Genomic DNA, 18,290 nt, shown 5'->3' with positions numbered 1-18,290 from the left:
AAACTTTCTTTTCCTCCTCTTACCACCTGCCACAAGTTTGTTCAGAAACCCTGACTTTAAAAGAAGAAAATCTCTGCTTTTAGCTACTCAATTTTTCTGGGCTCATATACAAAATGCTAACCCGAGGCCTGGTTAGGGCACTTCTGACAGAGTGGCATCTCCATCAAATTTGCACAGTAAACCTTTCTGCAATAAGCTGTTTGAAAAGTTCATGGCAGCCCCCAGAAGTTCAACAACTTTTCTGATGCCTGGAACGTGCTACGACAAACTGGATTTGCTTGGGCAGCCAGCTGTAGAAAATGAAAGCTCTTTTCCCATTCTGGTACGGGGCAAACACATAACACATTAGCTTCTCATTTTAGCCTTTGCTGGTGCAGAATAAAATCTTCAAAAGCACTAAGGTGTTTGAACGGAAGAAAGTTTCTTTCATATTTCATAAATAAACAATATTCACATAAATGTGTATATACATACCATTGCACGTATATAAACTTATTCATACATGCATATCTCTATATACATATGCTCTGTGACAGACAATGGCGCAGAACCATTTTTACAGGTTCAGTTGTAAGCAACATTTTGTATTACATAAAACCAAGGAGGTTGTTAGCAACACTTTGTATTACATAAAAGCAAGAATTTTTGTTCATTGTAGGAGTCTCAGACTCCCACACCATGGGAACTAACAGGATTCTTCAAAGCAGCCATAATGATGAAACCGATGCTAATTTGATGTCTTCCTTTATTGCGTATTCTGTTTGAATTAATGTTTTTAAATGATAATAATAATGTCTTCCAATTGTCATTGAATTAGATAACCAAAAGGATCTTCTGTTAAAAGTCAGTATGCCCAACTGTCAGCAGATACATTTGTAAATGTGTTATAAACAATACATTATAGTAAATCTTACTCTATAGATCAATGATTTTACTATAAATAATCATATTCATAAATCCATTTTATAGGCTCTTAGAATTCAAATTGAGAATTGGATGATCTAGCATCTCTACCATTCAACAAAATGCTCAAAGGATGAGATCTTTAAACTGAAAGCTTCTTGCACAGCACGGGCAGTGGAAAATTAATTCATTGTTACATAATACGTGGGCACCGTATGTTACAAATATCAAACCTCAGCAAGTAATAGGAACCTCACTTTGCTTTCTGACAGCTTCCTCAATTGTTAATGAAACATGGCACACTTGGAGTTCAGCTGAGTCTGTTAAAGGCTTTCAAAAGATGTCAGTCATTTAAAGCACTGGATAAGTGATCCTTTCCCTAACCTCAGGGTAAATTGAGTGACCATTACACTGTTATTTCCAGTTGAGAGAAACATTATGAAGGTGTTATGCAAAAGCTTCAGGTTTAGTCTGGCATATCTTACTGCTTATTTTATGTACAAAGTGGGTCTGTCCTATAATGAAAGAAATAAAGATGATTTCTATAAAATAAAGAAAAATAATCTGCCACTCTATTAAAATCCCTGATAGAAATATTAGATAAGCATAAGTAATCACTTTGCTTTGCTGAATGTATCCTGATTAGCTCAGTACAGATGTTACATGGTTATGTAGTTTAAACAGAGTTAATTGGTCTCCTTGCCAGAAGCTGATAAACATTAAAGACTTTTTGCGTGTACTTCTCCTTCCATCACACAACTCAAAAAAGATCTATTTCTCTGTTTTAGTACTATGTATGCCTTCTTAAATGTTAATTTATGTCTCGAATTTTAGAAATCACTCGGTGACTTTGTAATGCTAGTCATTAATGCTTTCTCATGATGGATATTCAGACATTCAGAATTATAGACCATGAGTGTATCATCGTAAAGTATCTTAGTTTCTGGCTAGTTCCAGATTTGTCTTCTTGAGCTCGCAGTACCTTCTCTTTTGTTTTATCCCAGACAGCATCCAAGTACCAGATACTACATAATTACTGAAAACACTGCAACAAGAAAAAATTCTAGAAGCCAGGGGGCAGCAATATTTTTATATATAATTAATACATATTGAAAGACTCTTATGGCATTTTAAGACCTAAAAATCTTTCAGGTAATTTAAGTTCTGCATGTATAAATATGAGAAGAAATGATTTTTTCCCCCCTCAGGAAAAGCTTATTACCTGATTATACCCTTGCTAGGACTCATTTCTTCCCTAGGCTCAGACAGTCTAAATCTCTCTTCCTGTAAATACCAGACAGTTTGAATTTTTATATCACTCTGGGGAGAGTGGAGAGAAAAGATAGTGCTGCTGGTGATGTGACTGCAGTGATGGTGAAGATCCCAAGACACATGCTGCCTTCAGATCAGCTACAGCTTCTCGGGCTGAAGCCCAGACAGTTGAGAAGGGGCTGTCTGACCCAGGAAACATGCCAGTGATTTTATTCCTGGGAAGGAGGAGTTAGAAAAAAAATCATTTTTTTAATGGATTACTTGATTATGCTCTTAAAAGGATGTGCAACACCTTGCAGTTTTTCCTTGTAGACATGAACAGGGCTAGAGTTCAAGAAGTTTTGCATTCAGTTGCAAAGGGGCTCAGGTTACTGGCAGCACTCTGGTTCAGCAAGTGGAGGGAAAAGATAACAGCTCGCAGGCACTTCTGTCTGGTGCAGGCAGTGCCCTAACCTCTCAACCTGCCTCTGCGATATCCCCTTTCCCATAAAAGATTTGGGGTTGGGAAAATTCCAGCCAAGCTACTGCTTTGAGTCTCTTTGCCACTTCCTCAGGGAAGTTAACAGAAGGCAGCCTCTGAAATGGCAGTGGGGGAAGCAAGTGAAAGGATGGCATTCCCATTTAGAAAAACTAGTCCAGAAAAACTAGTGTCCTGCAGCTGAGGAGAGAGCTGAGGTGGAATTTCCTTTCTGCTGCCTCGAAAAGGAACAGAAACTAACCGTCAATATGTAACATGGGAATGACGGTTCTTCAGTTCACAGCACACTTAGGCACACACAGCAAAGCAGGATCTCCTCCACAACGGAACATACACCTAGCAAAGTAGATTACTAAATGCTGAATTGGTAAAGGTGTGCTAACATGCCATTTGCTGACAGTAATGCTTATGCAATCGCTTGTTAATGAGTTCAGTTCGCCAACTTCTGCCTGTCTTCTGTGACTGACAGGACTGCACACAGAGTCACAGTTTCACCAGAGTTGGTTAAAAGCAACATGACACGGAATAATAAAAGATGTTTGATGCTCACTAAAATACTAATGCAAGCAAATACTCTTTTTGCAGAACTTGCTAACAACATCTTTAGCATATCTGAACACCACCGCTCCAAGAAACACATGCCAAGGTCGTTCCTAAATCTTAGTTTTGTACATGTCAGCTGTTGCAAAGCCATCTGCCAAGCCAGCTGTTTCTGGAATATGTAGCGATTTCTTAGATTATATATGAGGCTAAGAGTTCCTATGTTTTTCTCCCTTTCCTGTGTTTCTCAATTTATTTCTTAAGCACTATTACCAGATGCATCATATCAATTCTTTGATTATTAACATTTTTTGCTGGAATTCAAACCTGGAAAGATTAGTGCTATTAAATCATGTAATAAAAATGAGCAAAAAATGTTATTTTCTCAAGTCATGATAAAGCTTGAACAAACGCTATGTCAGGCACATACATAACATCTATCATGAATACAAATTTTGCCAAATTTAATTGTAACCAGAAGATCAGCACTAGTTGTCTGTACAGCACTATGAATTCAAATTCTTTTTGGAGCTGATAGGCACAAAGAAGACTAAAAAACAATTCATCAGGCATTGCAGTTTAAGTAAATCCTAAATTCTGGATTCCTACGTCTGCTCAATACAACCCCACTCTTCTGCTGACACTGATTTTTAGGTAATTGTGTTGACTGTTCAGCTGGCTTATCTGATCCAAAACTAAGCCTACATAAAAGGATAGCTGGTGACACAGGTGAAATAAAATTCAATAGTTTTAGACTTACTATAATGACTTCTCAGAAATGCTGGGAACCTGTTTCTGTAAAAATAAGGCCAGAGCAAAGAAAGAATGGCTCAAAGGCAGGTTATATCCCAAAGTATCACTAGGCAATGCTTAGAGCCCCATGCTACTGTTGCGTGTGCTGTGCCTCATTTCCTGATTTGTGATTTTTCTGACAAGCACTAAATTAACAAACATGCAAAAACATCGTTAATAATATTATAGCAGATAATTTCTTCTTGAGAGCAAACAGATCTCTACCAACTCAGCATTTCAACAAACAGATTTGAAATGAAGTTCTGTTGAGATCTGTCATTTGCTGCTTGGAAAACAAAGCTGTTGATGCTTAGCATCTTCAATCTGTAGAAGTGTTTCTGAGTTACCAGTTCTATGTTCTTACTGAAATTTAGAAGATAAACAGGAACAGATTAAACTATGAATTTGTTGTCTAAAATAAGTGCAGGGATTTTAAAACTTAAACCCAATCTTAAATTCAAAAATGAAAAACTGCAGCCAGTGTTATAGAGTATATTTTACATTTTTATTATATACATCATATAACTGTGTTTACTTATACCATGATCTTCACATACACCCCTTATTTTTTTGTTACCATTAAAAATGTCTTACTTGTTTGCAACCAAACGCATCACTGTCCAGTCTTTGGGAAACATCTCTGGTCGTATCAGTATCCGAAATACAGTGAAAATCTGCAGCAGGAAATCCTGTGGAAGGAAAAGAAGCAATCTTATACCTCTGGTACTTTAAAAAGAGCAGTGAGCTTTAAAAATATCTTAATCAGAGGCAGAAAAAAATCATTATAGAAATAGCAGATTGCACATTTATTTTCAATATATATACCTTTTAATATTTTTCCATTGTTGATTCCCTAAGAAAGCTTCAAGTAGCAATTTAATTCATTTTTTCTTAAAAAGAGAAAAATAATTTAATCTGCCATTTGATTGACAGCAATACATAAGATAAATGTCAAAGATGCATTTGGTTTCCACCCATACACTTCCACAAATGTGATCCTGAGAACAATTTGCAAATCAAAAAAGCACTTTACAAACACCACAGAGTTCTGAATACCTCCTTAATCATGCCAGGTTTTCATCACATTCAAGATTTATTCTAAAAGTAGCATTATTTGGTGGGTAAGAGAGAGAGTGCAAGGACAATTTTATCATTGGGTTTGCAAAGACCAGTGAAGTCAACAGCAACGTCCAGACCCCTGAACTGCTAACGCAGCTGTCTGTCTGTATGCAGGTCACTTAACCCTTCAGCTTCATTTGCTGAATACATACAAATAGTAAATGCACATGAGCTATTTTGAATGTAGAAAGCACTGTAGAATGAATGTAGAAAGAGCTTAGTATTATCATCTCCTATGTCATTTAATTCACTAATAAATAACTAATTTAAGCTATTCCTGCTATTCCTCTCAGCACAAGGTTTTTCAGATATACTTTGATAAATAATGCTTTAAACAAAGGTGGTAATGGTCAGTCTTGATTGTGTATAACATTGCTTGTATTTATTTTTTTTTTAGTAAGCAAAATGGAGCTTTTGATGTTGTGAGGAACAGGAGGCAAATGATATAATCCAACTAACAGAACTAGTGTACCTGCCCTTGAAATGTTTGAAATATTGATTCTGCCCATGTCATTTGTAGAGACTGAGTTCAAACCAAGGATGAGATGAAGATACAACCAGAGGTACCAACTAATTTTGAACACCAAAGTATGTTCTCAAGCGCATTTACCAAAGTGTAGATGATGGGCATTGCACAACAGATGTCTTTCATTAGAGAATCACTGTAAAGGGGGACGAATGCAGGCGCTGGGAAAAGCAGCTGAGATCCCAGCACCCACCCACCAGAGAAGATTACATAAAAGAGACAACCTGTTTTCTGAGTAAGAGGCCAAAAAATCCTCTGTATTGAAGAGTACAAATGAGACTTGGTGCAGATAATACAGCATTTGAGCGCAGGTGACCAGCTTTACAGATAAACAAGTATCTCCATGAGCAACATATTTATCCAGACTGCCTACTTACAGTTTTCCACCTTGTAGTTCAATTTCAACACTTGTGCCTCTTCCTTTTTTTTTTCTTTAGGGGTTACCTCCTTTGCCTGTGCAGTAATCCCAAAAACATGGCAATGCCCCAAATGCTGCTGTAGGACACTTCACAGTACTGACCCCCATTCTCCCATATCCCATTTCTATCCTGTTCACTGTCTTGACACAATACGTGTTGCTGCTGAATGGCTGCTGACCTGAAAAGACCAAATGTCTGCTCTTGGGAAACCAAAGAATGGTTTAAGGACCATTTAAAACTCCAGGGTTGCATGGGGTGTAAAATTTAGTGCCTTTCAGACCCAACAGGCCACTCCCAAGCCTGTTGAAATTCATTGGCTAGTTCATAAATTGTTAAGGAAAGAATGACAGACAGAAAGGAAGATCACATATGCTTCATTTCTTTAGGCAACTAGGCTAAGAACAGAATGAACCTTTTATTCCAAGCAAACTCGAAAACAAAGCAAATGTAGACACTGGCATTATAGTTTGAATCAGCAACACAAGGCTAATTATTTCTAATTTTAACAGAAAAAATAGAAAATCGTGTCATCAATTCAGTAATACGATTTATTAGATATAAAATACGAATTTGAAAAGTCCAAGATTGAAGTTTGTCTGTGTTGTAGTAAATATTAAAACATACAAACAAAAATGCAGTGTAATTCAAAGCTAAAATGTAACTTGAAGAAACAGAAAATTCATTAAAATAATAGAAAAAAATAATTTTTGCAAGATTTGAAAGATACAACTATTAAGCTTCTATTTCCGGAGTTAATCTATGCCTAACTTATTTTTCATGTATGATTTTTTTTTTTATTTGATAATACATTTCCCTAGGAAGCCATAAGCATGAAAATAACCAAAGAGTAAAATGCCAGCTGACTAGTCTGATGCTTTGAGATTAATGCACTAGCAGCCTTCACGTCTCAGGTCTGCTCATCAGTATTCAGTGGCAGGTCTCCGATACCCAAGGAGCTCCCCTCCAACAGCTCCATACAGAGCATGTTGATCAGCATTACAGTGACTGGGATTTTGCATGAAGCGATTGCTCATTTTTCCTTCGTGGTCCAAACATTCCAAAACCATCACCAGATATAACTATGAAGTACCATTCATGGTAGATTGATTTTGTAACTATAGCTTAAACTGTTTTCCGTGCAATAAGCTATTATCTTTCATAGTTGTATCTGCTCTGCTAAACACTTCAGAATGACTTAGTAACAGATTTTAACATTTAAAAAGGGTTTTTGCCCGCACTGTAAGTGAACTAACATTTGGTTGGTTGAATACAGCTATAATTGATGTCTCATATGCCTTTTAACTTAAGTGACAGTAATGGAGTAATTTTGTCCTTTTACATACTCCATGCAACTAAATATCATCTCGTAATACTCCTACCTAGCATATATAAGCTCTAGTACTATCTTACAACACTCAAATAACATCATAATATCACAGTTCAGTTTCATTCAGCTGCAATAACTGCTTGATGAAATTAGTAAACTGCAATTCAGTGAGAAGCATGGCCTTCTGAAAGATGGGGAACTATTTAGACATTTGATCAACAAGCATCTTTGAATTTCTTTCACATCTCCCTGTATACACATAAAATCCTCTGTAATGCCGGGCAGACTCTATACAGGACTTCTCAGGGTAAATCTATTAGCATTTTAGTTTGGGACAACAGTCAACTTTTAAGCTAGTTGCTTGATCCCCTATGCCTTGGTTCGCACTGCAGAGTTATCAAGCTACTTGTTATCAAGTCTTTGTACAGTGTCCCAGAGATGTTTTGCAGAGTGCCAAGGTGCCTACAAGAAAGATGGGTGAATTGTCTCCGAAAGCGAGTTGTTTCTGCCAGGAAAACACATCCATCCTGTGGCCAAACCCTTTCCCAGATCCTCTTTCCTTCACTGCTTCTTCAGTCTACATCAGAAGCCACCTAAATTGCCAACCCCATGCCAACCAACCCTAAAAAGTCTTTGTCCAAGCTGTCATTAGAGAAGAGAGCTGTGGAATACACTGCGCTTGCTGGCAGGGTTTAGTACCCACCTTACCCTGCTCAGGCTCCTTAGCTGGAAGAGAGGGATCAGAGAACCAGTGAAGTTCGCTCCCAGCCCCGTGAAACACTCTTTTCCTACAATAGATCTCTCCTGTATATCTATCCTGCCTCATTATCTAGCATATACCAGCCGTGGATAAAGACTAGGCCTTCTGACAGGAGCTTTTATTTTGCTTTCTTTTAACCTATTAATTAAAACCCCATCCATATCAATCAAAAGCATTTTGCTGTGGTCAAAGCTGCATTATGCAAACATATACTGTTCTTCTCATTCAGTTTCCCACTTCTCTACCCCTATTTATAATTTCCACTGTAATCTTTTGTCATAAATTAGATCTGAGCTTTTTTGTGGCAGCAAATATCCGCCTACAAGGGAGCCTCTGTTATGTAAATTGCTAAAAAATATATTTACCAGAATAAGATGTTATTTTGTGGTAAACAAAATAAGCATATCTTAAAAATAATACTGAAACATAAATTAAAGGAAGCATTGAAAATTATTTTCTTATTAAATTAAACGTTTCAAAAAGTGAGTGAAATAGAATATCTGGCACTACCACTCAGCCACGAATCCCCTGACATTTCTTTCTTACTTCATTTGCACGTTTTCAAATATAAAACGCTTGTTCCATCTTCTGCTGTCTGTGGAAAAAAACTGACTCTTGAAGAAACAACTAAAATAAAAATAGTCAACATGTCAGTTACTTAAACTAAATATATTTAAAAATAAAGGAAATATTTCTATGAACGCACTTGTTTAAATCATCACTCACATGTGTGTCATATAAAATGTGCAGATATATCTGTCATTTTAAAATTGATGTTATTCCTTCAAACTCCATTTTGCTATACTGTGATGAACAAGCTGGAAACAGCCTTTAATAATTTTGGTATAGATTGTTACAAGAAAGAATAAGAACTGGAGTTATGTTTTGATGACGAATGACAACCTTTGTTTCCTTTTTTACAAGTATTTACATGAGTGAATTTTTGTTTGGAAAAGTGGCTTGATGGGGATAGTTTATGAATAGGAGCATAAATACTGTGCAAACATGCATTCCTGCAAACACTTGAGACAGTCTTTTTGAGAATTAGTCAAAGAAAGAAGAAATACCTTGTAATATCAGTATGCAATCATTTAGAATAGAAAGATACCTATAAACAGGAGTAGTCAAAGCAAAAAAAAAAAAAAAGAGGCATAGCAGACAGCAATTCAAAAGCCTGGGTTACACTCAGATAAGTCACTTGCAAACCCCGTATTATATATGTAGTTTGTAATGTGGCTTACGGAACACCCAATCCAATCTGACATCACTGACCATGGTGCAGAAAGAGGATTCAAAAATAGAGCAAGTTGATGATATTTACCACTGAAGCTTAAATCCAGAAATACATACTAGCCACCAGAATAATAACTATGGTTACTATTTCAGTCTCTAAAAATACCTCAAATAAGAATGTCTTATCACAGATATTTACACCTTCTCAGTCCCGATTTACTCATACTGACGTCAGTTCCTAAGGAACATATCTTAAAGCAGTATAAAATATGAAAGAAGTTCCATGCTTGGCAAACAAAGCATAGCACAGAGGTAAGTGGCAAGATCACAGAAGCACCGAATCATAGAATTGTTTGGGCTGGAAGGACCCTTAAAGACCACCCAGTTCAAATCCCGCTGCCATGGGCAGGGACACCTCCCACCAGACCAGGTTGCCCAGAGCCCCATCTAACCTGGCCTTGAGCACCTCCAGGGATGGGGCATCCACAGCTTCTCCGGGCAACCTGTGCCAGTGCCTCACCACCCTCTGAGTGAAGATGGTTCAAGACACACACAGTCACCTTATGATTAATAGCAGTGTCAGACTAACACATTCGCTCTCATCTTTCCCTCTTCCTGTCAGTCACACATTACAGTCGTATTTGATATTTCCAAGTGAGAGGAAAAAACAATTTCTTATATTATTTAAGATTCAGAAGAGAAGGAGTGCTGCAATAATTATCATCAAACCTACTGCCACTTAATCACTGGTGGAGTTGACGCTGATTTGGTGAGATCAGAATGAGAAAAATAAACTCTGGACTTGAGTTCTTACGACCTCTATTTTGATAGCTGATGGCACAAGCTACAGCTGCTTTCCATATGTCTTTGTATAATAGTAGGGTATGCGTGTGCGGGGAATATAAATGTGTCTCAAATCAAACACCATTCAAGCAATAACTCTAGAGATTTTCATGTTCTAGAAGCACAAAAGTATGAATATGCTCAACACTGTACTCACAGATATATCAAACACAGAAATCAAGCGTGAAACACCTTCAGCAAATCTAAAAATCTAAACCTAAGAACACATATCTGATCAGAATTCAAACAAAAGGGAAAATATTTTCAGAAAAAAATGCCTAAATTCCAACAACATATATTAAAAATTGTCTAAGGATACCAACTATGCCAGGTGAAAACAGATGGTCTAGTACTAGTCTAAAAATCTCCCACTCTATATAACTCCTAGGTAGTACTCTTGACTCTTGATAGAGATAACCTCTCAGTACTATTTTCTTTCTATCTTTCAAACTTAATATCATCACCCCACTACAAAGAAAAAGCACTCATGAATGGTATGCTCTCTTCAGAGCATCTCTAAACAGGAATTTAAGAAAATCTGGAACTGCACCATGACTAGGCTCTCCATTTCAGGGCAACAATTAAGATTATTGAATCATAATTTAAAAGTAACATATAAAAATATACTATCACTCTAAGATGTCATTACTCTCCTATCCAGAATCACTGGCTGAATAATGGGAATAAGTGATCCCTCAAGATTTCTTATGTGGATAAAATGCAGTCCTATACTAGTTTCTCAGGGTCTAGCAGAGTGGAAGCCTTGGTGTTATGTCTTTATGCAGGAAGCCTTAACTACTAGTTTGTGTTGTTGTTGTTAATCCATCCCTCTCTTCCAAAAACAAATTAAAAATGCTGCATCTCCATGAGCCTGGTAAGTCCATCAATAAAATTGGTAAAATCTGCCCTGAAAAAGTTCTGCAACTATTCTCTTCCATGATCAAACAGGGCAGACAAACATTACAAGTCTGACAGGTCCTCCTGCCAAGGGACCTGCTACACAGTTAGGCAAAACAGAGCGTTATTTGAATAGTCATTTATCAAGATGTGTGTTTGCCATTGCCATATATAACTTAATAAACGAGTAAATAAATAAGACAAACAAACAGCTGACAGGAAGAATCAAGCAGACCTGTGTAACTTTAGACGGACACAATCTTTGGCTGGACAACAACGGACACAACAGGCTTTGAGGCTACTGTATATGGCCTTAAAGCAATTATATGGTCCTCCCACCTCTACTCTTTCAGTTGTCACTGTAGAAGCAATAGAATCCTAGCTCCATCACATGAGTTGCCATGAGTGCACATGAAAATCTGTGTAAAAGCTACCTAATCCAAAAAACATATTGCATTTAAACACTGATGTATTTCATCAAAGCACAGGAATATCTGAAAGAGGGAGAAAGAGAAAAGAGATATAAATAGAGACCTGAACAAGTAAAAAGACAGTTCTGTTACTTACCCTCAGGTCTTCCTTTGTACTGAAGCTATCAAGAAGCTGTTGATAATGTCTATCAGTCATTTGTCGCAAGAGTGACAGCAAACAAGAGACAAACTCCCCCTGTTCAGATAACGCCATGAATAAACATATGAGAGATTAAGCTCAAATACAGAAGACACTATAAATTGTCATATGATAAGCATTTAAAGTAATCAACAAATGCAAGGGAAATTAATGACGATTAGAAAACATTATTCCATACTTAATGAAAATACATTAATTTAGCTATAAATTTCCTTCCCATTAAAAAAAATTAATTTTTACTCAAAACAGTTTACTTGCTCAGCATAATCTATAGATCTGGAAGAGCTAATGCAGTAAAAGTTTGATTTGTCATTTATTTCCCTTGTATTTGTTTTTAAATGGATTATTTAGATTGCTAACATTACAGTCTCTTTGTCAACTCTGTTTTGAAACAAAAAATAAGTATTTTGCAACAACTCTGGGAAAAATGCTAATGTTTTCCTTAAGGGAAGAAATAGCTGAGATTTTTTCAAAACGTTTTAAATTGAAATATCATACTTGTCAAAAACAAAACTCATTTATACAACTGGACAAAATTTGAAAATGTTTTGATAAAAAGTTTTCTTGGACCTACAGTGGAAGTTCTCATTAAAACATACATATATATATATATACATATATATATATATATAAATGGAACTTAATCATAGGGTCTGGATTGCATCCCAGTGCTGTAGAAGAAAAATTCTAGTATCTTGCAAACTTGTTCAAAAATGGGAAATAAACTCTGGCCCTTAACTACCAGAAATGGGAACAAGACTTGGAAAACAGACGGGTATGATAACACTACTTTAAAATGCTGTCTTTCACTAGTTTTTCAAGTGAAAATTTGGGAGTATTTTCCTCTGTCTTTCCTTAAAAACAGAAAGCAAGATTAAAAAAGGAATATGTCTTCATAGAAATAGTTGTTTGGGATTTTACATTGGAAGGGCTAATACACTTGTGATTATATCTTATATACTTGGTGGTGTGTCAGGTGCTCGCTTTAACAGGCAACATAGTGGTAAACTAATAAGTATGCCTTGCCCATAATAATACTCTACGCTGAAGTAATGAACCCAAATTAATTACCTTCCTGCAAAACCATTGCTCCTTACAGTGAGCACAGCTTTCTCAAAACAACATCCGAAGTCTATAAAGTATGTTAACCTTCATGGTCTGGGCCTAACCAGCAAGGTTACAGCTGTTATCTTGTAAATATCCATAAGGTAGCTGAAAAATTATTTCCAATCCTATCAGGTTCTTTTCAGAGAGCAAAAGGACTTCGGTGTTTTATCATTATTTTTTAAGAGTTGCAGTTTCGCTGTATCATGTCTCAATATGATTTTATCATGCTATTTAAAATAATGTAGGCTCATCTAAATAGGCAAATTTTGGAGACTTTTATTCCAGTTATAAAATTTGAGACCACTCAGATTTGGCTAAGTAGCCAAAATAAGAAAAGTAATTAAAGATATAAGTTGACCTGATTGTCAGCTTGAGTGACAAAAGTTGCGTATGAACCTTTTAAACACTTCTCTTCTTGCTTAAGCATTTTAAGCAGTCCTTTCTGGTCACCTTCTATGATCCCACACTTACTTTGACTTAGAGGAATATACTAAAAATCACAGTCTATTATAGAAAGCTGTACTATTACAACTGACAGACAGATTAGCTTTAAAATGGTACCAGCTTTAGCTAATTGTTAACTTACTTCTAAATTTGAGCTTTTGATTTAAATTTAGGTAGCTATACAGGCAGCCAGTTTTTAGAACAACAATGAACGTTCAGCTGCATTTGTTGAACTCAATATGAAAACAAATTTTGTTAATATTTCTGCCAGTGCTAGCCACAGACTAACTAGTCAGGGGATACGTCGGTCATGCACAGAAGCCAACTCTACAAACAAAATTGCCTTGATAAAAAACATGAGGACCAGATCCTAGTGCCCTAATTCAAGCCAAGCCGTAAACCCAAATTCACTTAAGTAGAATCCTGAAGTAGTTTTCTGTGTCTCATTGAATGAGTATAATTATTAAACTACATCAAGCTGACAATTACATTGGAATTCATTTAAACTCTCGAGGACTAAACTTCCAAGATTTCAAATAAATAAATATTTGCTCTAATTGGTTTGCTCTCTGCTACTACGTTTTTCTTAAGAAAACCTACAGATCCAAATCACTGATATCCTAAAGCAATTAATGTATAATTTTCACTTTCACCATTCCACTGAATTCGATGTTAATTAGTGCAACACCTGTAACACTGCCCCCCACCCCCACCCCACCCCGAAGCCATGTTTTTTATTTTCTTTATGAACTGCAGAAAAACAGTGACCTGTGGGCCTATAAGATCACACTGCAATGAGTTTGGGACTATGTCCAAAAGTAAGACTATAACTGATAAAAAAGGTATGATGGAATTTTATCCAGTGTGCTGCCAGGGTACATCTCACAAAGAATATTTTATGATGGGTGCAGCTTGAAATACTGGTAACACACTGGAACAGACTCTACTGCTGTACTTGCATCGGGTACTTCATCATACTTGCTCTACAAATAGTTCCAAGAATTTGGCTCTATGCATTGCCATAAGCCCATGCTGCATGATGTTTCTACATAAATGTATATAATTGCCTTATGCTGTGCTGTGAGTCACTTCCACATTAAGTATTCTTTCAGATGCCTGTGGTGACAATGACATGGCTTTTCTTATGCATAAAAAGAAAATTTTGCAACTTGAAAGAATTTTCAGTCTAATTTTTGATAGCGTGAAAGAATTAGGCTGTCATGGTGTTTTACTAAAACTTAATCTGAAAGCGAGTGGATAGATCAGAAGAAACCAATAAGCTCAGAGCTTTGCTGCACTAGGAGTCTAATACTACAACCCCTGCTTCAGCTGAGCTTTCTTGTAATGGTCTGATATGCCACACAGAGTACATTTGTAATTTTATAATTTACAGATAAAAAACCTAAACTCTTAGATGTACAGTCCTACTGAACCACAGTGATTAAAGCTTGGTGTTATCCTATTACAGAACTTAGTCAGCTTCAAAAACACTTCAACTAATGTTTGCTCTTTGTAGGATAAAATAAACAAACAAAAAAGGCAACAACACATTTCTTTCACAGGTATTAAATGCTTTTTCAAATGTTTCATCTCATAGGAAATTCTAGTTTGGAAAGCAACCGTCTATTCATTAATAAAAATGTTACAATGTAAAAATAAGGCAATTAATGAAGTGTATAATGAGATGGTAAATCACAATGCATAGTATGTTCTCTTCACAAAAAGTTACCCCCCTACTTCATACTGGGGTCATATCCCCTGCTATATTAGAACAGATTTGTCCTTCAAATGCAAACTGGGAACCTTGCTGAAAACAAAGCAAAGTAATACTTCATTTTGTTTCATCAATGCTCACAATTAGCCTTCCTGTAAATGGCTCAATTTCAACACTCTAATTTGCATGAGTTGTTGTATCACATTGACCAAAATATCATTCGTTAATCTTCTAAATCCATCCTCTATGCCCTACCTCATGTGACAGAAATGAAATTCAAATGCTCAGTCCAGAGAACAACAGAATGACTTTTGATTAATAAATTTGGATTCATACAGGCTAGCATCACAGATTCTGGAGGCATTTTTAGAGCTGTTTCATCATGTAAAAAAGGTATGCATCTTAGGAAGTAAATTGTTATTAGTTGATACTCTTTCAGGAGTACCCACATTCAGGAATTCAAACTTAGTGAGAGATTAAGAAAGCTATTGAAAATCTCAACAAAAGAAACAGTGAAATAGTTACTGCCCTGAAATAACCTCAAGAGTTACTTTCTTTTCTTTTATTTAAGGTCACAAAATATATATAATATAATGAAAAAATATTACCATTTCCATTGAAAATGAATAAAGTGCAAGAAGTTTTCTTTGTTCTGCTCAATCTCTGTTTAAAACACAAAATCTTACAATTGAATAACAATATAAAGGCAGAATTCTCATGAATCTAATAGTTCAATCAGTGACAGTTGTGAGGTATTTCATTATAAGAAACTTACAGTCACATCTTGAAATTGGAGGCGCATAGCAGAGCCTGATGGCTGCGGTCGGCTGGTGATCTCTAGTATTGTCCTTAACAGAATATCTAGTAGGCTGTTTACAATCACATCAATTTCTTCCAGGACAGATTTTTCCTTAAATAATCAATAAAACATTTAAGTTGTAAAAACAGAAAGGTGACCACAGGCATATTTCTTTTGATGTGTCTTTAGAAGCAAATAGAAGCTTTGCAATAGAAGCTTTGCTACGAACGTTTTACTTGAAAAAATAAAGACCATTCTCAAGTTAAGATATTATTTAATTCTATTTATGTTACCTTACAGTTTTCAATTAATTACGTTGTACTGAAATGCAGAGGACAGTTATGGGGACTTTGAATAAATAAGCATTCATCAGATTACCACAACTATTTTCAATTAATGTTTAGAATAATATAGGCAGGTTTTTCAGTCAAGATTATTATACATAATGCCCATATATTTTCTGGGGAAATTGCCAAGAGAGGCTTAAAGTTCAAAAAGTAGAATTCTGTTTTCACACTTTGAAACTATCACTAGAAACAAACAGATGGTGCTCAACCTTCAAGACCTGCTTCAGCAGTAAGGACCAGATACATTGCTTTCCATCAACTGAGTAGCACAAACAAATTAGTCATTTATGTAAGCCTACAACTTGTACACACACAACAACAATACAAAGAAACCAGTGTTCACCACCAAAAGAGACCATGAATACCTTAATTAGACACAAGAAAAGACTTGATGAAGTCAAGTTGTACTTTTAAATCAGACGAAAATATGTTTTCCCTGTTTCAGCAATGTTTTCTGTCTCCATGACAGCAGACAACACCATCTTCATCTGAGCCATTTTATCCACAATTTAAGATGACATTTCTTTGCAGAAAGAAACACTTCATAATCAAATGCACACATCCAAGCTAAAACTCAGCTGACAAACAGAATCATTCAACTTTGTCGGCATCGAGGTGTAGGAGTGAGATTTTTTTTTCCCTTCCTACACACCCTAAGCATATGATTTGTAACAAAACTCAAAACTCTTGTTTGGACTCAAGATGAGTCTAGTGTCATGGCCGTGTTCTCTGTCACTTCATCTAGTGTCAATCAACTGTTAACTTTGCTACTTATGAAGGCAGACAGTATTCAGTGTACTGAGGAACTGCTGTCTCGAGACGTACAAAACTCATGTACAAACTACTGTTAGAATGGCCAACAGAAAAAGAAAAAAAAAATCACTTTTCAAAGATATGTCTCTTAAATTCACTTGTTCCATCAGCCTCTGAATTATCTGGATCACCACAGAAGGAATAATATTGTGAACTGATCCACAAAAATCAAGTGGCAGTCACAAAGTTGTTAATACTCTGTCACTCAAAGACCACTGCAAATCACGTTTGCATATCCTGCCCACTGGAAAGAGCTTTATGCAGACATCCATTTATGTTACGTACTTCTCTAGAGTTCATGATCAGAGCAACTTGGTGAATCCAAATGAAAGATCTGAAGTTAAGACCAGACATATAAGCCTTTCTCCCAGTCCAAAACCACAGCTATGCTTTATCATCCACCCCTTTCTCTTGTGAAGAGGTACTAACACTAATCCAGGAGCAGCTGCAATAAGAACATTGCAGTGCCAAAGCTGCAGGTCACATCTGCACCAAATCAGTGACCGGGCAACTTTAATTTCTAACAGAAGTATGAAATGAAGAAATGCATACAACAGTTCTCACCAACACATTACAGGGTAAGGTGTGCTGGCTTTGGTTTGTATGTACTGCACTGAATACAAGCTATGTTTATTTCTTGTTGTCTTACATCCCTTTGCCTGTCAGAACTTCACCATCATCTTCATGCCTGCAACAGACCTACCTAAGCTAGCTCTCATATGCAGTCTTCACAGATGAATTTGCAAACACAAACATTAGAAATAGGCCACAAAATTTACCAACTAATCCCTAAGTACAATTCCTGCAATACTCATATCTATCCCTTCCCTATACCATCTTTGTGTCCCCTATGACTAAACAGCCCATGATAAATAGCCCATGCCTCTACAAGAAAGTGGACGTTTCTTTCTGAAACACAACACTCAGAAAGAGTCAAAGCTTGGCAGAAAATAACGTGCCACAATTAAAGTATTCTTTCATGGAAAGAAAAGGTGTCTGAGAAATCAAATTTACATTTGACTCATTACACAGAGAATTCTTTAAAATGCTCTTGGTCAAGGTCCAGCCTGTGTCATTACTGGGTGCCATATAAAAAAGTTCAGTACCTTGTGGATGTGACATGCTGTTTACTTACTGAGCTGTTCTTCTTGATGAGACAAAATATGTTGCTAAGGATACGTGCACACATTATAAGATCCTTCTGTTCTTGTAAATGCATGTGGAGATGATGTAAAACTACTGGAAGAAGAATATATCGAGAATCTGAAAAAAATGAAAACTTTTATGAGTAGGAGCTTCTCGCAGAATCGTTTCATTTTAATACAGA

General features: G+C 36.3%; 1 protein-coding gene across 6 annotated transcripts in view; it reads right to left on the bottom strand.

Moving 5' to 3' along the window:
* DOCK4 (dedicator of cytokinesis 4) overlaps positions 1-18,290 on the bottom strand; it is a 251,424-nt gene that overhangs the window by 55,114 nt on the left and 178,020 nt on the right. For all 6 annotated transcript variants that reach the window (XM_083800778.1, XM_083800781.1, XM_083800782.1 and 3 more), the window contains exons 24-27: positions 18,099-18,226; positions 15,780-15,914; positions 11,677-11,775; positions 4,580-4,674 (exon numbers count right to left, since the gene is read on the bottom strand). In XM_083800778.1, the coding sequence (XP_083656904.1) occupies positions 4,580-4,674; positions 11,677-11,775; positions 15,780-15,914; positions 18,099-18,226 (457 nt within the window). The remainder of the gene's footprint in view (positions 1-4,579; positions 4,675-11,676; positions 11,776-15,779; positions 15,915-18,098; positions 18,227-18,290) is intronic.

This window comes from Anser anser, assembly GCF_964211835.1.
Source record: "Anser anser genome assembly, chromosome: 1".
In the NCBI taxonomy this organism is placed as follows: Eukaryota; Metazoa; Chordata; class Aves; order Anseriformes; family Anatidae; genus Anser; species Anser anser.
The sequence above is the reverse complement of the archived record's forward strand: the minus strand, read 5'-3'. Positions and strand labels throughout refer to the sequence as shown.